General features: G+C 32.5%; 2 protein-coding genes across 2 annotated transcripts; one reads left to right on the top strand and one right to left on the bottom strand.

The window, feature by feature from the left end:
* Nucleotides 1–16,333: 16,333 nt before the first annotated feature.
* LOC144558526 (uncharacterized) lies at nucleotides 16,334–17,108 on the top strand. Its single transcript, XM_078307367.1, has 2 exons — nucleotides 16,334–16,588; nucleotides 16,679–17,108. Exons 1-2 carry the CDS (start codon nucleotides 16,375–16,377, stop codon nucleotides 16,906–16,908), a joined length of 444 nt encoding a protein of 147 aa, XP_078163493.1. The 5' UTR covers nucleotides 16,334–16,374; the 3' UTR covers nucleotides 16,909–17,108.
* Nucleotides 17,109–17,581: 473 nt separating this feature from the next.
* LOC144558525 (Mitochondrial substrate carrier family protein) lies at nucleotides 17,582–21,016 on the bottom strand. Its single transcript, XM_078307366.1, has 9 exons — nucleotides 19,758–21,016; nucleotides 19,215–19,333; nucleotides 19,002–19,126; nucleotides 18,793–18,892; nucleotides 18,621–18,695; nucleotides 18,448–18,531; nucleotides 18,250–18,335; nucleotides 17,914–18,157; nucleotides 17,582–17,791 (listed from the first exon to the last, which is right to left on the bottom strand). Exons 1-8 carry the CDS (start codon nucleotides 20,698–20,700, stop codon nucleotides 17,995–17,997), a joined length of 1,695 nt encoding a protein of 564 aa, XP_078163492.1. The 5' UTR covers nucleotides 20,701–21,016; the 3' UTR covers nucleotides 17,582–17,791; nucleotides 17,914–17,994.
* Between the last annotated feature and the right edge of the window lie 901 nt (nucleotides 21,017–21,917).

Here is a 21,917-nt window from a genome sequence, read left to right as displayed (position 1 = left end):
ATTAGCCTCGTCCTCGTGCCGCGCCTCGGTACCGCTTTCTTCAGTGTCGACTTCGGGTGATGATGCTTGTTGAGGCAGATGTTGTTTGCGCTCTTCAGCATCAATCCAATCTTTCAAGCACACAAGTCTCTCAAAGACATGTGCACCCAACTTACTGCGTTTATTGGAGAGGATCCTGTTCGCCGAACTAAAGCAACTTTAGGAAGGGACGGTTGACACGAGCACGGCAAATATATCGCGGGCCATCATCGCCAGCGTTGGATAGATCCTTACATGCCTCCTCCACCACACAATGATGTCAACATCTTCATTTTCGTTGAGCATAGACATATAGCTCAATAACTCGTTTGTGGATGTGTGTGGTTGGCTCTCCAACTGGAAATCTGCTAACAATCCACCACTGCTAGTGTTCCTAGAAGTGAAACTATTAAAAAAAAAAATAGCGGACAAATAATGTAGATATTATAAATAATAAAGATTAAAAACACATGTATATTTATATTCATACCTAGGGCCAGCATGGGACAAAGACGGGTTCTGGTTTCCACTCATTCTTGAATTATATATGTTAAACATCTAATCGAACTTCGAATTCACGTATGCCTCCACCCCGGTTTTGTCTAAATGTAGATTATCTTTGTACCTTTCAACTTCTTTGATTGTGTAATACTTCTTGTATGCCGGGTTAAGGCAGTTTGTGATAATGGCCAGGAGGGGTACATCTTCCCAATATTTTAGAAATTTTTGTTTCATGGCATCTACGATCGGCGTGAGAGATTTATCGTGGATTTCAGCTTGTTCCAATTCACTATATACATTGGAGATGTTATAGAGATGTTTGAGCAACTCAAATGACGTCGGTGAGTACGAGCAGGATAGTTTGACAGTTGCTGTAAAAAAGGTTCCTAGGAACTCCTTAACCCTTTTTAGTTGCTCTCATTCTCCGTTGGTGAGTTCCAATGCCAATCCCTCGGGGATGGAGCCTCTCCAAGCCTCCCCTATGACAGCTTTGTAAGGAAGGCATCGATTTAACATCTTTAACGTAGAGTTCCAACGGATATTTATATCCCAAGGTACTTTCAACTTGCTCAATCCATAGTGGACACATAATCTCGCAAACCGTTGTTTTCTTTCTTAGCTCGAAACAATGTGGTTGAGAGCATCTTTAAATTTAATTATCAATAGGTTTACGACTTTTGTTTTAAGACCCGCCTTCACGACGAGGTTAAGTATGTGGCAAGCACACTTTTGGTGAAACATTTCACCATTCATAATCGGGTTTAGTGACCGTTTAAAAATTTCAATGGAAGCTAGGTTGTTGCTAGCATTATCGAATGAGATAGAAAAAAATCTTGTTATCCATATTTCTCTTAAAGTTATACTCTTCTAAAACCTCAATAATGGATTTGAAAATTACATTTGCAGTATGCGGGGATTCCAATACTCGAAAACTTAATACCCTCTTTTGTAATACCCAATTATCATCCATCCAATGTCCAGTAATACAAGAGTACCCGAGTCCATGTTTACCGACAGTCCATATATCGGAGGTAATTGAGACCTTATTTTTTGGTATGCAAATGTAGCTTTCAGCTCATTTTTTATGTTGGTAAACTGGTTTTTTTATTTCACTAACCATTTTTTTATGATGGATCCTCTTGTACATTGGTTGACCACACCCCCGAATGACCAACCAGGCAAAACTCAGGCAACCACCCAAACTTATTGGGTGTTATTTATGGGTAATGTACCGGGACAATTCACTAAGCATTTTTTATTCATCAAATTTTGGGTTGGTTCTGGTACTATCTGCGTTCATAAGAGTTTGGATTTATCTCGATCCAGCATTTTCACTTGGTTTTTGACCCTTTTTTTGTGCATTTCGGCATGTCTCTTAAAGCTAGTCATACCAATATGTTTTTATACTCAAAATCTGGTTTCTTGCTATTTTTTATCTTACATTGTAGATATTGCATAGTGCCCTCCCCATCTCTTGTCCAATCATAGTATCTCAACCACGGCTGATTGTATTCGGGTCATCTTTTAGCCTTCTTTCATGCTGGTTTTTGTGGGGGGACACTTGTCGAATAAGGGACATCTTCTTCTTGAATTTCAGAGACACTTGTCGAAAGAGTACCTCTTATAGGGTCAATGTCCGTGAATTGACTCGATGCTACAGAAGAAGTGCCTCCATATGCATACTGTGATGTCGGTTGATGTGTTTCTTGTGGAATATACATGTTTGGATCGTTTGAAGTATAATATGGTGCACTTATTTGAGGGTTGTTGATAATTTAAATCTAGCATTTTGTCCCTTTTTTGATAATTCTGTGGATAATTAGGTGGTGGCATATTGGGGCCAAAAATATTGGTCAAAAATCTCGCGATTTGTTCTTCCACCGATTCGCAATGAGGAGTTGTCATTTTCTAAACCTATTCAAAAAAATAAATGTAAATTACTTAACAATAACATATTCAAAAAATAAATCTAACATATTTATTTAACCTTTTAAAAATAAATCCGAATTTAAAAAATGAAATCTAACATATTCAAAAATAAATCTAATTACTTAACATAAATCTAACATATTACATTTGAATTCAGATAAAATTAACATATGAAAAAATAAATCTAACGTAAATCTACCATATGGAAAAATAAATCCGAATTTAAACATAAAATCTAACCTATTAAAAATAAATCCGAATTTTAAAAAAAAATTAAAAAACAGAAAAAATATGCTGTTTCGGCCTCTATTTCTGGCCGAAACAAAGGCCCAAACAGTATATATATATTTTTTTAAATAAATCTAATATTTTTAAAATAAATCTAACCTATTTAAAAATAAATCTACCATTTTCAAAAATAAATCTAACATATTCAAAATAAATCTAACATTTTTAAAATAAATGTAACCTATTTAAAAATAAATCTAATCTATTTAAAAATAAATGTAACATTTTTAAAAATAAATCTAACTTATTCAAAATAAATCTAACATTTTTGAAAGAAATGTAACATCTTTTTTTAACTTATTAAAAATAAATCCGAATTTCAAAAATAAAATCTAATTACTTCACATATTGACAAAAAATAAATCTAACCTATTTATTTAACCTATTAAAAATAAATCCAAATTTTAAAAATAAAATCTAACATATTCAAAACAAATCAAATTACTTCACATATTCAAAAAAATAAATCTTACGGGATGTGCCGAACTTCGTAATTTCGATACCTTGATAATTCTGATTGCGTATTTGTAGAATGAATTAAATTTATAATTATATTTTTTTAAAACAATAAATTTAAAAATTGAGAATATTAAAATTTGATATTGAGAGAATGTGAAAAAATTGAGTATAAGAGAGGGGTATTTAAAGAGTTTTGATTGGAGGGAGAATAAAATTTGAAATTTAATAAAAAAAAAGACCCGGGGGCAGCACGGGTCCGACCGATCCGGACCCGATTTGATTTGACCGGTCCGGGGGGGGGATTTTGAAAAATTTTGAAATTTAAAATATAAACGGGTAGGGGTACACGGGTATAGAGTACACGGGCATGGGCACGGACACGGGTTCACAGGTACATGCTCACAGGCACGGGTTAACGGGCACTACGGTCCGGGTATGCACAGGTTTTTTTCGAAAAACCAAATCGGATCCGTTTAATATCTGTACCCGTGTATCTGTGTACCCTTGGCACGGACACGGTCCGGTCAAGCACGGGCACGGGCAGACCGGTTTTAGCCCCCCCCCCAACAAAAGTTGATAGGCATAGGTTATTAGGTTGGCAATTACCTACGGCTACGAACCTACGATTAGTGGTTTGCTATACCCGAAACGGGTTAAACTCGTATTGCCCGGCCCGTACCCGTTGCCCGAGTACAAACGGGTAGACGGGTAGACGGGTACGGGTAATAAACGGACCGGACAACATAATTTTGAAAAAAACCCGTCTACCCGCCAACCCGTACCCGCCTACCCGTACCCCTATACCCTCCTACCCGTACCCGTCAGCCTTTACCCGGTTGCCCGTACCCGTTACCCGTACCCGTCCCCATAACCCGTACCCGACCCAGATTTTGAAATTCAAATTCTTTTGAATTTTTCCGCCGGTTCAAGAGGGGCCCGGGCCGGGTCAAATCAAACCCGGCCGGACCCACCCGGGTCACCTCCACCGGTTTTTTTTTTTTTTTTTTTTTTTTTTTTTTTTTAATTTCAAATTTTATTCCCTCTCCATTTTTTTTCTTTAAATACACCCCTCTAATCCTCTTCCTCTCCACATTCTAAATTTCTAACTCAAATTCTCAATCTCTCAAACTCAATCTCAAATTCTCATTTTTCATTATTCTTAATTTTTAAATTTATTGTTTAAAAAACATATGGTTGTAATTTAATTCATTTTACAAATACGCAAACGGAATTAGAGGTTCGCTAAACCGATTACGAAATTACGAAGGTATCAAAATTACAAAGTTCGGCACCTCCCGCAAGATTTTTCCGCGAAATTTAAAAGTTAGATTTATTTTATGTTAGATTAATTTATTTTTGTAGAGTAATTTAAAATTTGATATTAGATTTATTGTTGTAGATAAACGTATAATTTAAATTGAATGTTAGATTTAGTTTATGTTAGATTTGTTAGATTTATTTAATTTATGTTAGATTTGTTAGATTTATTGAATGTTAGATTTATTTAATTTATGTTAGATTTGTTAGATGTGATTATGTGAACTTGTGAAATAATTAGATTTATTTTGAATATGTTAGATTTTATTTTTGAAATTCGGATTTATTTTTAATAGGTTAAAAAAATATGTTAGATTCATTTTTGTGAATATGTGAAATATTTTGAATATGTTAGATTTATTATGTTAGATTTATTTTACCCGTCCTACCCGTTAGCAAGTGTCTACCTACGATATAGAAATAGAATAGAGCAATGATTTAATTAATTAAAATGCCTCTCTCTAGCTTTATTATTTCTGAATAAGAAAGGACTGTAGTGTACGTGAAGAAAAAAAAAGAAAAAAAAAAAAGAGGGTGAGGGTGGCTGGCTTTTGATCGATCAGCTTTTGTCTGTCTCTGTGTGTGTGTCTGTCGAGCCAGCATAACTTACTTGGAACCAGCGCCATAAGCACGCCAATTCAATTACCTTTTTACTTTTTACTTTTTAGTTCCCAAGCAAAGCAACCAGATCCACATCCACATCCACATCCACATCCGCAACCCAATTGAATTCGGATTCTCTGCATACGCTCACATTTTGCAGTTAATGCATAGTGAATCAGGGCCGTCCGATCTGTGTCTGCTTTATTCTTATCAAAAGCACCAATCTCTTTGTCCTTTTTCAATATTTAATTACTTACAAATTAAATTTATTAAACTAACACAACACACTAATAACGAATAATTATTAATTGCCGCCCTTGCCGCGTCTGCGTCATAAGTCAACTCCATTATTCTACTTTTATCTTTTCGCTCCTCTCTCCTCTCTCCTCTCTCCTCTCTCCTCTCTCTTTTCTTAGTCTCAACTAATTAAGAAAATCTCCATATAAAAGAGGTTACAAATTATAATTACTGCGAATAACAATATAAATTAAGGTTGCCTTTCCTCGAGCTTCACATCCACCATCCACCATCCACCATCCACGTGCCTATATGTGCAATGAATTCTCTTTGCTTTCGGAGTCTCCAACCTAAACAAAAAATGGTCTCTTATTAGTCTTATTAATTGGCAACTTAATTACTTTTATCTGTTAACTGCTAGTTATGTTATCCTTATTCTCTCATTATTGTTACAACTTTATTTCAAAACTCATCATTTAATCATTATTTCTAAATGTTTATATACTTGACGACTAAATTATAAATTTCATATCTCATTTAAATCAATAAAAACTGAAGAAGCGTTTTCAGTTTTTTTTTCCTTATATTGTACATCCTTTTGATACGTTTTTTCAGTTCTCTTTTTCAATTACAATGAGACACCTTAATCTTTCATTACTTCTAATTAAATCTCTCTCTCTCTCTCTCTCTCTGACCTTTGAATATATATATGTGTGTGCGCAGTCCCTTCTCTCTTTTTTTGTTTTGAGGAAAAGGCCTTGGGCGTCGCAGTCCTTTCTCTTATTTACTCAATGTCGGCAGGATTAGAAAAAGTAAAAGAAAAGGAATATAAAACCTTTCTTTGATTTACTCCCACAAAAGTAAAGTATCTTGAATTTACTCTCCATGTCCGTTTTATTCCAATTAATAAAATTATAATTTATGCTAGATATTGCGGAGTTATCGTCAGTTGCTTCTATAGCATGCCTAAGGAGCAACAATCCCGAATTATCTTGGTTGTGATTCCATCTTGCACGATGAGACGGAATACGCTTAAGGAAAATGTTTCGTACACGATTCAGGTAACTCTATTTCAATTTGATTTGATTTTAATTAATTTCTAACTATTAGAATATTTTCTAAATTTATACCAACAATCTTAAGCGTATCTCCATAATTCGGATAGAAATTTTAATTATTATATAATTCTCTGAAATTAAATTTGGTAAATTTCTAATTAAGTTATGGTTGGAGAAATTAAATAGAAAACTTCAATAATTTTGATTTGAACATGAAATCTTAAATTAATATGGATTTCAGAATTTTCTGATCCTTTAAAAGTTGCATTGGTAATAATTTGCCATAATTATTTATTACACCGATTTGTCTTCTTATGGTTTAATATTAGTGGCTCTAGTTTTCTCTGGTATAAATATAGTAGATATATAGTCCATTATTAATTTAATAAAATCTGACAAGTTCAGAAATATAAATTATGCAGATCTAATCGGAATTACGGAATTATTGTCAATATTATAAATCATACTACCAGAGATCATATGTGAAAGGGTGCAAATATACTATACTTATAACTTTGAAAATATGATCCGGTATTAAATAATAAAAAAAAAACTCAAATTTGATCTTATAATATTTGTTACTTTTATCATATATTTCTATTGAATGACCATTTATATACATCAAGTTTATTAAAAAGAAAATAACGTACATACCTCATTATTTAGGCTATGTGAATATGGTTGATAGAAATGTTTATATTTTATTGGTTCTAGTATAATTTGGATCCCTACTGTTAAATAAAACAAATTACATCTCAACAATAATAATAAAGAAATATTGTTGAAATTTAATAAGAAATATAATAATGAAATAAAGAAACTTACAGTAACAAAATTCTGAAGTCTGATTTTGTTATTCATAAATAAAGTAATTGGATTTAAAAATTATTTTCTGAAAAAAGAAGAATACAATTTCTGGTGAATATTTAACAGTGGATTTATTTGTAAAAAAATAATAATAATTTACGACCATCGGAAAATTTCTAGGGTTGTTGATGAAAAATTGAAATGTCATTAAATAAAATAATAACAATGAATTAAAAAAAGAATAATTATTTCAATCCCCACACTCCAGTACCCCCATTGTACCCCCATCTCTTAAACAGATTTTAACTTCCCATAAACTAACTTAACTAACTAGTTTAATGAAATTGATTCAAAATATTAGTATAAATACTTGGAAGATAATAAATTAATACTTGCAAATTAAGAAATTAATACTTGCATATCTAACTTGATATAACTATATAGAGGGACCACTCAAATTACATGGGGAGAAGAATCATACATATTTTTAGAGGTGGGTTTTTTTTTTCTTTTTTTCAATATCTTCCACATTTCTCACGTTCTATGAGGAATTTTGCGAATCTAAAACCACGAATGTATTATACGCAATTTTATCTTTCAAATGAGATCCATGATGACGTACTTTCGGATTCATCGTCATACAAGTATTTATACCTCATTGTGCAAATATTTATACCGCATCGTACAAGTATTTATACCTATACTTGTAAGTATTTATCCCCAATCGTGGACCCCGCATCTCCGCATCACATTTCCCTAATCGTCCCTGCGTCAACCTTTCTCTAACAAAAATAGTTGACCACATAGGTATAAATACTTCAGTGCATAGCTATAAATACTTGTAATACTTGATATTAATACTTTTAAATGTCAGCAGTGTCATATGTGAAAAATACTAGCTATAAATACTTAAATTACGAGGTATAAATACTTGTGTGATGACGAGCTCGAAAGTATGTCATCATGGATCTCATTTGAAAGATAAAATTGCGTAGAAGACGTTCGTGGTTTTAGATTCGCAAAATTCCTTATAGATCATGAGAAATGTTGACGAGATTGAACAAATAAAATTGAGGGGTACAATGGGGGTATGAGAGTGCGGGTACTTATATCATCTCCCTAAAAAAAACCCATTAATTTTGACCCTCGTTGCTCTTCTATTTATAACCAAAGAATGTAATTAATTATTACAACCATGAAAACTGAAAATTAAATGCTCTTATAATTGCCTTAGTAATTATAAACCATTTATAACTATCTTGACTATTCTCTTAATTATTCCGATAAAAAATGAATAGATAAAAAGGAAATTAAACAAAGATATTCACCTGATGACCGAATTAAAAAGATTTTTTTTTTTGACTTAATGGCCAAAGAAGAAATAAAACTAATTTACTACAACTGATACAATATGTTATCAAAATATAAATGAATATTGAATATATGTCATTATTTTTATGAGACGTAATGATAAATTTGATAAAGGAAAACTAAATATGAGAGTATGAAATAAAAAAATACTCATTTAGTTGATCATGATGACCAAATATGTAATTTGGTTAGATATTATATTTTGAAAATTCAATGAGATTGTACTATAATTATCTCATATAGAAGTTGATCTTGCATAATTGAGGTTTAATCATTTTCTTGTATATATAGCAGAAAATGTGTGAGGGTATAAACATTGAAATATTAAACCAAATCTACATTTAATGTGTATTATGATATTAAGCATGCATAATGATATTTGTGATTAAAACTTTATTTCACCGTGATGTGATTAATTATCTCATGTTATTATTGAAATAATTATGTGAAGTTTATTGCTAATTACAATTATTCGAAGGATATTGTTTTGCAAGTTTCTTTGACAGGTAAAAGAAACTACTTCCAAACTCAAGCAATGAATGATGATTGATTGACATGAAAATTATATATATAATGGACTAAAATTAAAGTCCTAATAATTTCATCGAGGGGGATGGGTTTAGCCCTAATGGGTCATCTTGCGGTGGCAACTCAATCTCTGATAGGCAATCCCTTGATAGAGATTCAATGGGTAATAACAAACCGATAAGTTGACCAAAAAAGTGCACACTTTTAGGAGCATCGACTCCAATCCCATCCTTACGATGAGTGTGTTCTATGTAGATGGTAGGTTGAGCAATTTAGCTTTTAGTGAGAACCGAGGCAGTAATTTCCGTAGGATATGAATCTACACATATTCTTGGTAGGAACTCACCTATACGAGAGTGTCTGTAACGGCCGCGGTGCGAGGCATGGGTAAGCCTTTAAGACTCTCATGAAAAATCCAAGACTTCCGTAAAGCCATTAATGCGCGTACTGCGATGAGAAGCTCCATATTGTGCGTGTGGTGATTGAATTTTGAATAAAAGGAACGAGTTCAAGACATAGTTCACTATGTTTCCTCCAAACTAAAACTATCGATACTAGATGAAGTTCAAAGTTTATAAACTACTTCATCGATACACAATATTAATATCGAACAATTTGCTTCTATATAATCTTCTGTTTGATATACTTAAATTTTGAGTTTAGTGGGGGATTGTTGGAGCTTTATTTGAAAACTCATAATTTAATCATTATTTCTAAATATTTATATACTTGAGGACTAAATTATAAATTTCATATCTCATTTAAATCAATAAAACTGAAGAAGCGTTTTCAGTTTTTTTTTTCTTATATTGTACATCCTTTTGATACATTTTTACAGTTTTCTTTTTCAATTATAATGAGACACCTTAATCTTTCATTACTTCTAATTAAATCTCTCTCTGACCTTTGAATATATATATGTGCGCAGTCTCTTCTCTTGGTTGCAATTCCATCTTGCACGATGAGACGGAATAAGCATAAGGACAGTGTTTTGTATATGATCCGGGTAACTCTATTTCAATTTGATTTGATTTTAATTAATTTCTAACTATTCGAATATTATGTAAATTTATACCAACAATTATTCCTCGAGATCATTAAAATATGACAGATAACGAATTATTATTAAATAAAAATTATATAATTACATGTACGAATAGAAATATTATCATATATACTTTTTATATTTATCAATTACCCTATAATGTAATAACAATAAATTAAATAAATAAATCACAAACATAACATTCGATAAGTTAACAATAGTTTTTCTTACATGTATCCTTAATTAATTCCTTATTCAATAAGTTAACATAAAGTTTTTATTATTCAATGAAAATGACAAAACGCTATTGCCTCACAAAAATGCCATCATTATTTTTATTATCTCGATTCTGGAGACATGCCATCATTATTTTTTCCAACAGAAAAATTTAAGGTGTCAAAATAAAAACAAACAAAGGCTCTCATTCAGTGGCGATGACGAGGTTCTTGGGGTGAAAACGGAGCCGATACGGATCCATATTCTTTTCTAATTTTCGGATCGGATATCAGTCCGATACATATTCAATTGGATATTTATTAAATTAATATAAAAATATTAAAAATATACTAAAATTCATAATATTTATCTAATTAAAATGGTTAATAACAATATTTTTTTATAATATATAATATATATCTACTATTTGTACGAATAATTAAAATGTAAAACAATATCTGTATTCATATCCACATGTATATTCAAATATTAGATATGCACATCTAATTTTTTTTTAATACAAATCGAATATTATCTATACCTTTTTCACCCCTACGAGCTTCTGATCTCTACTTTCATCTCAATAATTAGATAAATATATATAGTTCATTTGCCGATTTTTTTATTTATATCTAAAAATAATATAAAATTAAAAAAATAACAAAACTGCTGCTGTATTTCCAGAACTACCCAATCAGAATTTTTTTTCTTCTGATTTTAGCACCAATTACTGGATTTTTTTCCGGAAATTGATGTCTAAAACCGGAAAAAAAAATTCCGACATTCAATTCCGGAAAATTTTTTTCCAGTTTTTAGTCCCAAAACCAAATTTTTTTTTCCGGAAATGGAATTTTCTATTTTTTATTTTAATTTTTATAAAACTCATTTACATATATACATATATTATATTATATTATATATACATATAAATATACATATATTATATATACATATATTATAAAAAAAAAAATACCAATCGTTGTATGCCTACCGTTGAACGAAAACTTAAACTGAATTTTTTAAGCACTAAATTTTTCCGGTAATTGGTGTTATGACTGGAAAAATTTTAAATTTTTTGTTTGGATATAAATAAAAAATTTATATGTATAATATATGTATATGTATAGAGGAGGGATCAAGTTACAATAATTTTTGAGTTATAACAAGTTACAACAAGCATTTTCTACATTTTCAAAGTCCAAAACATCGATCCAAACCATTAGATGTGATCTCTACAATAAAATGTGCTTGGAGACCAAATTTGACATTTTTGGAATTTTTTTACTATTTATTAAGATGGGTACAAAATTCAATGGTTTGAATTTGACTAGTTTTTGTACTCATCTTAATAAATAGTAAAAAAATTACAAAAAAATGTAAAATTTGGTCTCCAAGCACATTTTATTGTAGAGATCACATCTAACGGTTTGGATCGACAATTTGGACTTTGAAAATGTAAAAAATACTTGTTGTAACTCAAAAATTGTTGTAACTTGATCCCTCCTCATATGTATAATATATGTATATGTATATCAAATTTGACCTCTGCTGGTAAATCAGCAAGTCTGGACTGATATAGGGGTCAAACTGGAAAAGTGATTACACCAACATGTAGAACATTAAAAAATACACATAATTGACATAAATTTGAATTTATTTGAATTTTTCTACAGTTAGTTATGAATTTCCAATGTTCAGCTTTCGAAAAAACTTTAAACAGTCATAACTTTGGCTAGAAAAGTTGGATTTCGGTGTATGATCACTTTTTGGAAAGGGGTGGACGAGACGGATCCGATTTTGCCCAAAAAAATCCCGAGCATTGTCACATCCGAAGCACCATAATTTCACAAAAACGTCATTTAGTGTCTAAAAAATTCAGTTTAAGTTTTCGTTCAACGGTAGACGTACAACGATCGGTATTTTATTTATAGACGTTTTTTTTATAAACTTATTTTTTTTATAATATATGTATATATAATATAATATAATATAATATAATATAATATATATGTGTGTGTGTGTGTGTGTATGTAATATATGGAGGAGGGATCCGATTACACCCTTTTTTGGTGACACCGGATTACACCCTATGTTTACAAAGTCCATACAGTTGATTCAAACCATTCAACTTGTTGGATATGTTAAAATGTGCTTGCAAATCAAATTTTACATTTTTCTGAATTTTTTTTACTATTTATTAGATGCGTACAAAAATTCAACGATCTGAATATAGCAATTTTGTGAAATACTTAATAAATAGTAAAAAAATTCCAAAAAATATAAAATTTGATCTGCAAGCACATTTTAACATATTTAACAAGTTGAACGGTTTGGATCGACTGTTTGGACTTTGTAAACTTTGAAAATGGAGGGTGTAATTCGGTGTCACCAAAAAAGGATGTAATCGGATCCCTCCTCATAATATAATACATGTATATATATATGTATATATAATATATGTATATGTATACATGTAAATGAGTTTTATAAAATAAAAAAAAAAAATTGGAAAGTCCCATTTTCAGAATTTTTTTTTGGTTTTGGGACTAAAAACCGGAAAATTATTTTCCGATTTGAGTAGTTTTAAAAATACACCTGATGTTTGGTTATTTTTTAAAATTTTATATTATTTTTTGATATAAATAAAAAAATCGGATTCATTTGACATGCGGCATTAATTGGACACACATGATCCATAATTCCATACACAAATTATTATGAAGAACTCACTTTTCGAGTATTAAAAAAATAGAATAAGAAACAAAAAAAATGTTTTTATATTATTCTCCCTTAATTTGTGTAATATAAAATATTTTAGTTTGTTGCTACTCCTACAAAATAGACTATTTGCTAATTCTAGAGACGACGAAATATCTCTAATTCTAATTGAGCGTTGTTGTATAGAATAAAATATTTCTTCCTTCCACGAAATATCTCATTCAATAAAATATAATAGAGAGAAATCTACAGTTGAACTATAGTTCAAAACCTATTTAATTAATCTATTAAAGTCAATTAATAAGTTAAAAATTAATAAAAAAATAAATGCATTAAAATTAACTTACAAATATATTTTTACCGCTAAACTTTATACTAAATTGCTTCTTTTTCTAACTGTAAATTAGACTGAATTTAAGGATTTAGATTTATTGTTTGAATCTAATTCAGTAATTTTTGAAGTTAAATCCATAAAATCTCATTGATGAGCTTAAGAAGATGCTATATATACTTGATCTGCCTGAGAAACCTAAATGTAATATTAATTGAAGGACATGTATGATGTCTTCGATCCCTTCATTTTTCTTCTTCTTTTTTTTTACTATAATTACACTCTATTTCATTCATTTCAAACATATTCGATACATTTCTATTTCAATGTCCCCAACACGGAATGCGCGCGTGCAGAACCTAGCTTGGATATTTACATCGATCGCCTTAATTTAGTGATGAGGAAAAATTAAGGGTTTTCAAGTCAAAAAATTCTGACCATAAAAATATTTTCAATCAACTTCATCAGAAAAATAACTTAATTGTCGTCTAGTAATTAAATGAAATATTCCCTTCTCTAATATTAAAGACCATAGAAATTAAATTAGACTAGCTAAAGGCTAAAGGCTAAAGGCTAATGGAATCCCCACATTTTTAGTACAAATGCTAGCTGTACGTAAGAACAGAAATAGTACATAGATATTTATTTACACTTCAATTCATAAAACAATAAATTTTCAAAGTAACCCTTCCAATTTTGCGTATACAGCAAACAATTAATTAATTTCGTGAATAGAAATTGTCGCACTCCTGAAGTCTACGTATTCTTACAAAAATGCTGAGCCAGCTGGCAGGCTCATGCATGACAGCATGATGCATTGCATGCCACTAAATTAAAGTAAACTGCTGTGCCTGTGCTCCAACTCCTGTGATTGTTTTAATTATTATGCTTATATATGAAAAATGTAATAATATATATATATATAGATATTATTAACCTACCTCATGCATGATCACATTCTCACCTTACTAAATTAATGAATTCATGTTGCAGCGGGTTGGCGAACCTGCGCGAAACGGGTGGAGAAATTTTGTTGCAACAATATTCGGGCTTCTTCTTGATCGTCGTATTCGTATAGGCCCTCGTCGAAGTTTTGTGCATAGCTGAGGGGATCATAATTCAGACCTCCACTTCTTAATAAGTTGTTTCTTCGCCTCCTTTTCTTCTCGAATTGCTTCAGTCGCCGCCAAAGCGAGGCCACACCAAACCGGCCCCAGCACGAGATCAACATCCCGCTCCTGGCCATGGGTTGTTGTTCTGTATCCTCTCTCTCTCTCTCTCTCTCTTCCAAGGCTACCAGCCTCTCCATGAAGAGCAAGAGCAAGAGGTGAGAAAAGAAATGTGTTTGATTGATAGGAGGAGGAGGAGAAGGAGAAGAGATGGGACAATAGAATAGAAGAGCAACAGGTGGTGGAGCCTATCTCAATTCTCAAATAATATCTCCAGTAAGAAGTGGTCTAATCTTTAAATTCAGATCCAACGCCGTACCGGACCAGACCAGACCAGACCGTCTACGATTAGATTTCAGTCATCTGTCTTATTCTTACACAAATTATATATTGTAAGTAGACATAGAATTTATTTTGATTCAGCCACAAGTATTCTACTATCGCAAATACGGATATACCCAATGGAATCTCATCCAAATTTTTATTAATACTATAATCTAAAAAAAAAATTGTTTTGGAAAATTTGAAATTTATTGGGACCGCAATACCACTTGGCAGCTTAATTCTTGGGGGCCGGCCTATTGTCATTTCAGCACTAACACCTATGTCTTTGGGGCTTCACGAGTTTTGAGATGACGTGGATTTTTTTATTCAATGAAAAATGAGTACAAGGTGGAACCGATGAGTCCTTACAAATTTTGGAAAGTCACATGGCCCAAGAGCACTAAATGCTCTAATACAAAAAGCGAGCACTAAATTTTGGATTAGATATTGATTTTGAAGTCTTAGCTTTCATCAGAATAATGATTCAGTCAATTATCTCAAAGACAAAGAAAGAGCCTCAATAATCATGTTGCAATTCTAAATCTTATGAACCTGCAAATATCTCAAATCAAGGAAATTGTTAAATTCACTAAATATATATTTTGCAAATATAGTCAAACAAACTAAGTATATTATTGTATAGTCCAACGATCTCTCCCTTTTGACAATTTGCAAAACATATATCGCAAGTGAGTGCATAAATTGGATATTCCAAAAAAGTCAAAATTTTAATTCTCCATGTGTTAGCGAATACCAATTTTAACGAACTTACAATATCTATCTCCATTTTTGGAAATCATAGAAAGGGAGGAAATAAAACAAATATATCAATAAAAATGAGATGGCTCCCCCTCAATTCATGCACTCCTCATTAATTTTATAAAAATATAAATTAAGGCATAAATAAGAAATTTTGCAATGAAAGCATATATATATGCACTGCTCAAGAATATAGAAATTGAATATTGTGCAATATATGTTTAAAGTAGATGAAGTTATGAATTTTGCAATTTTATCCAATGGAAATCAATTAACATGAATAATAGAGCAATTAAAGTGTCATATACATATATACATGTAGAGGTTGGTAGGTCACAGAAGAGAAGACCCAAAGCTAATATTGGGTTGGGAATTGGGAATAGGCGAATAGGGAGTGTCGCTGCTGCCGCTTTCAGGGAATCTTATCGATTCGACACGACCACCTGAGTCCTGACCCACTCGTCCCCACTCGTCAATTCCCTAATTGAATTCCGTTGCCGTTGGTTGAGGCCTCAGCCCTCAGCCCTCAGCCCTCAGCCCTCAGCCCTCAGGCCTGCCTGTTTTGAGACTGGGCCAAGCATGCATGGGCCTAGGGTAAAGAAGGCAACTAATTACATATTATATTTGCCAATTTCGAATTCGCGCAGCGGGGAGAGGGAGAGGGAGAAGAGGGAGAGGCAGAGTGAGAGAGAGAAAATGGCAAGTCAAACCCTAGGTAAGAGGAAACAAATGGAGAGTGATGAAGATGAGAGGGAGGAGATGGAGATGGAGAAATTGCAGTCAGAATTGAAGGAGATTGCACGAAGAGTCATAGATTACCGAAAAACCGTGCCAGATCTGCTTGCCCAGGCGCTTAGCTCCAAGCTCGCTGCTCACAGGCCAATTCATCCGCCTATGCCTTCCTCCGCTGGTAACTAATCTCTTTTCTTTTCTTTTCTAGATCTACTCTAACTTCAGTATTATATGTGCAAACCCTTGAAATATTCAAATCAAACATTAGTTTTCTTTGCAGAAGTTGACTTGACTAAAGAGGAGGAGGAGGAGGAGGAGGAGGCAAAAGTTGAAGTTGATGACAAAATTAAGGACAAGTTGCGTCTTTTTAGAGAGAAGAGTGAAAAAAATATGGCTGCCATACCCCACAAATTGAAGAGGCTCAAAGAATGCATTCACAAAATCGATAATATTAGACAAATTAATGTCAATGTACATCCTGTTTTCAAAATGAAATGAAATTGTAATCTCACCCAACCCAACCCTCTCCACCTTATTAATTTTAATATGCTGCTAAAATTGGAAATGATAGCAGCAATGACCAACCTTACAATTCTATCTGGTTCATCAACTATTCAAGTGCTTCTTATTTTGTACTAATTCAAGTGTTTGCCTTTTGTTACAAACTTGTTCTGCATCTACTTTTTTTTCATACCTTTCGTGTTGGATTTACTCTACTACTTGATTGCTTAATTATTCATCAAATCAGGAACAGAACAACCTATATCTAAATATATTACTTTTAATTGTTAATTTTATTTATTTATCTATTTATTTGTGCATTTATTTATTTATTCTTCTGCCTGCTAGAGAGTTGTCAAATTTGCAGCTGTGCTAATTTAAGTAATTAAGCAGGGGCATATTTGTCAATCAAATTTAAATTCAGATCGTGTTGTGTTAATAACAAATTTACTAGTGTAAATGTCAGTCCCCCACATTAAGTGCTAGTCTTCTATGTTAATTAGTAAGTAACATTCTAATAAAGCACAAGCATAAGAGGCTTCTTCTATTAACATACAAACTAGTGAACTATGATCAACTAAATCTAGATATATTCTGTATAGCAGCTTAAGCAAAATTGAATATTAAATTCATTCAAGAATACAAATAAAAGAATGCTATCTTCTTGTCCTTTTTCTTTTTGTTAGCAATGTCACCCTGTTTTAACAAACAAAATTGAACAAAATCCTGCTCTATAATCAGTGCTTCGTGCTTGATGAAACCCTTTGTCAGAATCAGTCACTTTTGATGGACATATTGGAGCAAAATTATATGGGAACACATTGGTCAGTATTAGTAATGTATCTTTCTAACTGATGCACTGTCTCAGTTAGTTGTATACCTGCCAAAAAAAAAAAAAGTTGCCAGAATATTAGAGTCAATTCTGAATTTATCTCACAAAAAAAAAAAGAAGTTACTGCTTAAAAATGATAGCCTGAAAGAAGGTTAAACAAGAGTTGTTACCGGCAAGCCAATCTACTTGGCTAAAAGTAGCACCCTGGTCCACTTGGCTTGAAATTGAGCGAAAACTAAACGAATGACATTTTATGAATTGTGCAACAGAGGGCTATCATTTCTTTTACTTTCATGTTTAGAAGACTGTGACTGTGTTTCAACATCAAGAGCAAAGAGAGTCTTGAGGAACTCATACGAAGCAAAAAAGATGGACCCTTGAGAAATATACATACCCAACCTGGGTGTTAAGCCCCTGAAACAAGAGCGGTACAAATTAACAACTAGTGAACTAGAGAGAGTTGATCGGTAAATCACTTAATCATTTTACGTTCATCTTAGTTTTACCTGTATAAACCTGGTACACCTTCATTCTTTATTATCTTGTTAAGTGCTTGGAGAACCCCGTTATACTTTGTTGCTGTGCCAGGAGCCTACAATACATAGCAACATGAACTTAATTAATATAAAATCAATTGCAATATAATATAAAAAAAGAAAAGGAAAAAACATGATTAATTGATCCATTATTTTTTGAAAAGGTACTTGTGTCTGAATTCTCGTCTTGACCACATCAAAAGGAGTAGTGAACAGCGCTGCAGTTGCTCCTGCCATGCCTCCACATGTGAGCTGAAATATTCCAGAAAGTGTATCAAATTACTATGGATAACAAATCGAACTTGCATCATAAAGAAAAGTAATAAGATTCAAGGACTGACTGTTTGCCATGAACTAAGAGTAGAATCAGGTGTATCCTCCAAAATAAATTGCTTCAACCTTTCATAGGTATAGAACTAAAAAAAGACCCAAAAGAATCATATTAGAAAAAAAAAAAAATTATAGTTAAAAAAAAAGTGTTAAAGGAAACGGAACACAATTAAAAATATTTACCTTAATAATAGAATGAGGGATATTTCGACAAAGAACAGCTCGCCAACCAGCGTACAATGTCGCCACACCTCCTTTTTCAATACAACCAGCCACAACATTCCTAATAAATAAAACTTTTATGTTGCCCATCAGTTGTGAAAAATTATATAACCCACTCAACTGTAATTGCATAAATAAAGAAAAATGATGCATAAAATATACGAACGTACCAACAATTCTGGTACTGCGTACCAACTTGCATTTGTTGCTTTATTCGTTCACTAGGAGTAAAGACGAAGGAAGTAGCAACACTTGAACAGGCACCCGCAATGCAATGCGTCACTGACTGGTACTCCTTTTGCATGAACATTGATTATCGAATTAGACAAATTTAAGAAGCACATACCTAATAAAGGGTAGCATAGAGGTCAAATTTACATTACCTTGGGAAAAGTAGGTAGCAGAATTCCCTTCACTGATTCATACGTAAATGTGTAAATAGCAGAGATTGGTGCTGACGAAGCAATATTGCTTGCTATACCTCGGTAAAGTCCCAATAAACCTAAAAAAATTAAAATAAGAACGGATGATTACAAATTAAGCTCAAAAAGTATCTCTAATACATGGGCACAGTACGTGCTTTTATAAAAATAAAGCATAGAGATTCCAGCCAATGCATACTTTAAAAGGCTTGATGGGTATGCAAACTGTTCTTCCCAATTGAATAAAAAATTTAAGCACTAAATTAAAATTAACTTCTGAAATATACAATTCAACCTGAGTTTAACCAATGTACTCAATTCACCAATCAGCTTCAAAATTAAGCACCATCAAAAGAAGAAAATAAAAGAGAAAAAAAAGAAGAAAATAAAAGAGAAAGCAGTCATAGTACTAATTAAGAGCACCATAGCAACAGCAAGTTGCTGTTTCATACCATAATACGATTTACTGGTAAAGTATGAATGACTCTCACATTTAAACCATACCTCTTTCAGTTAAAGTCTGCCTAAGTACTTGATAGAATGAATAACCTCCCGTGCCCCTCGATTGAATAATGGTCTTTACAGTATCAACCGGGTGCAGACAGAGACTAACTGTTGTACCGGCCAATGCACCTGCTACAGCATGTCTATGAACATAAATTACACCTTTGATCTGGTCCTGCACGAAAAGTTGATGCCTGGCGAAATCATCTTGAAGACTGTCACTTCTACCTCCATAACCTTTGTCAGTGAATTTATTCACTGTACATTCGCTGATTGTGGAAGAGGAGCTCTTTAATAATTCTTTGTCGGTATTTACACAAGAATTTGATGTTGACAATTTAAGTTTGGTCTCTGATTGTTGATGAGAAACTTCATTTTTTAACAGCACCATTGCCTCTTCTTCTTTCTGCGAGACAGCCTCTTGCATTTCATCAATACGACATAGTGGATCTTCTGTAATTTCAACTGTGCAGTAATTACGTTTTGCATTGTGTACACTTGTTGCAATATCCAGATATTTTGGTTCAAATATAGCGCTCATATAGCTCTTATCCCACAAAATATCAGCAGTGGCCATTTTATAATAAGAAGATATAATTTTTGCCTTGATTGCTTTGAGATCTTGATAAGCTGAGATGTGGTTTGTACATTGTAGTGCATTAGCCTTGTGGTGAGATTTGAGAAGTGGAGGTAGGGCAATGTAACTCCAGACGGCTGCAAGTGTTGTTGCTAACTGGGATGTAGTTACTGGTACTGGTACTGGTGCTGGTACTGGTAGTGGTACTGGTACTGGGTGGTTGTCTGAATGTGAAGATTTGTTTTGAGAGTTGAGTGTTGTTTTGAGTTTGAACTTGTCGGGCTGAAATGATTGTATTTGTGTGGTTAACCAGCGATGATTTATGGATGATTTGACTCTTGTTTTAGTTTTTTGCGGTGATGCCATTAGCAAAATAGGGTTGGGTTTGATCCCCAATGAAAATGAAAATGAAAATGAAATTGATGCATGTACTTGATCCTTCAAATCTGCTAAGGTACCGTACCCCAATGGAAATGAAGTGGTCAGGATAGGATTGTGGAATGGGATGGAATGGAAGTATGAAGAAGAAGAATAGAATTATTTGGTTTGCACCTACCCTACCATAGTACCATCTGACGCCGCTCAACCAGTCTCTGTTTGGTTTGCATCTGATTCTGATCTGACGCAGACTTTAGCGCCGCCAATGGGTTTTGGAAAGACATATCATATCATATCATATCATATCAGCTAAGACTAAGAGCAGCTAAGCCTAAGAATGAGGTCGTCACTCACGCTCCCGCGGCCGATGATGTGATGACTGATGAATGATGACCAAGACCAATTCATTCATATCTCACCTAAGGTACCACAGATTTTGAGTTTCGATCTGCTTTTGCACGAATATTAAAGCAGCCTCCTGCATTCCACTTCGGATCCTCTTCTTCAGGAAATTCGCACTCCATGAACCAATCAATAAATATATTTCTATCTTTAATTAATTCTTGTCCATCAATCCAAAATTGAAAATTCCAAACTACTTCATCCCGTACCAGCGGCGCATTCTAATCTGCCACAGAGAATCCCATTACTTATTGTACAGCTTGCTACGTACTGTGTAGTGTGTAGTCTGTCTCTACTCTGTACTAACCCATAAAAAACAGCCGATTTTTTAATTTGTAGTATTTTCAAAAATAAAGAATAAACAACTAGTCTGCATTTTCATAAATCTCACAAGCAGATTAGTTCGAGTGATACACAAATCTACTCTGCGTTTTTGCTGAGTTTGAAATTTCTTTAATTAATTATTTTATTTTCTTAGAATATGACTACTATAACATCATTATTTTTTAATTCGTAGTCATATTGATTTCAAACAACGAATCCTAATCGTTCAAAACGATCCACTTTATGGATAATGGATAATGTATTTATATACTAAATTAATTATAAATTTTTCAATTCATTTGGTATGAAGTCAACGGTTAAAACAGAAGAATTTTAAATTAATTTTAACGCATTCATTTTTCATTATTTTTTAAGAGGAGGGTTCAAATACCTCAATTTTTTGTGCCTCCATCATGCCTCCATTTTTAAAAACTTTTATAGTTCAAAATCTAAAACTTAAAAGTTAAAATAAAACCGTT

The sequence above is a fragment of the Carex rostrata genome, chromosome 8 (assembly GCF_964058835.1).
Source record: "Carex rostrata chromosome 8, lpCarRost1.2, whole genome shotgun sequence".
Lineage (NCBI taxonomy): Eukaryota > Viridiplantae > Streptophyta > Magnoliopsida > Poales > Cyperaceae > Carex > Carex rostrata.
The sequence above is the reverse complement of the archived record's forward strand: the minus strand, read 5'-3'. Positions and strand labels throughout refer to the sequence as shown.

What these genes read in the sequence shown, in the direction of transcription:
- LOC144558526 (XM_078307367.1), top strand. Translation starts at nt 16,375, where the DNA reads ATGGCAAGTCAAACCCTAGGTAAGAGGAAACAAATGGAGAGTGATGAA. An exon ending in GCCTATGCCTTCCTCCGCTG is followed by an intron (nt 16,589 to 16,678) that starts GTAACTAATCTC and finishes ATCAAACATTAG; the next exon opens with TTTTCTTTGCAGAAGTTGAC.
- LOC144558525 (XM_078307366.1), bottom strand. Translation starts at nt 20,700, where the DNA reads ATGGCATCACCGCAAAAAACTAAAACAAGAGTCAAATCATCCATAAAT. An exon ending in AGACGAGAATTCAGACACAA is followed by an intron (nt 18,336 to 18,447) that starts GTACCTTTTCAA and finishes TATGTATTGTAG; the next exon opens with GCTCCTGGCACAGCAACAAA. An exon ending in GGTGTACCAGGTTTATACAG is followed by an intron (nt 18,158 to 18,249) that starts GTAAAACTAAGA and finishes CTCTTGTTTCAG; the next exon opens with GGGCTTAACACCCAGGTTGG.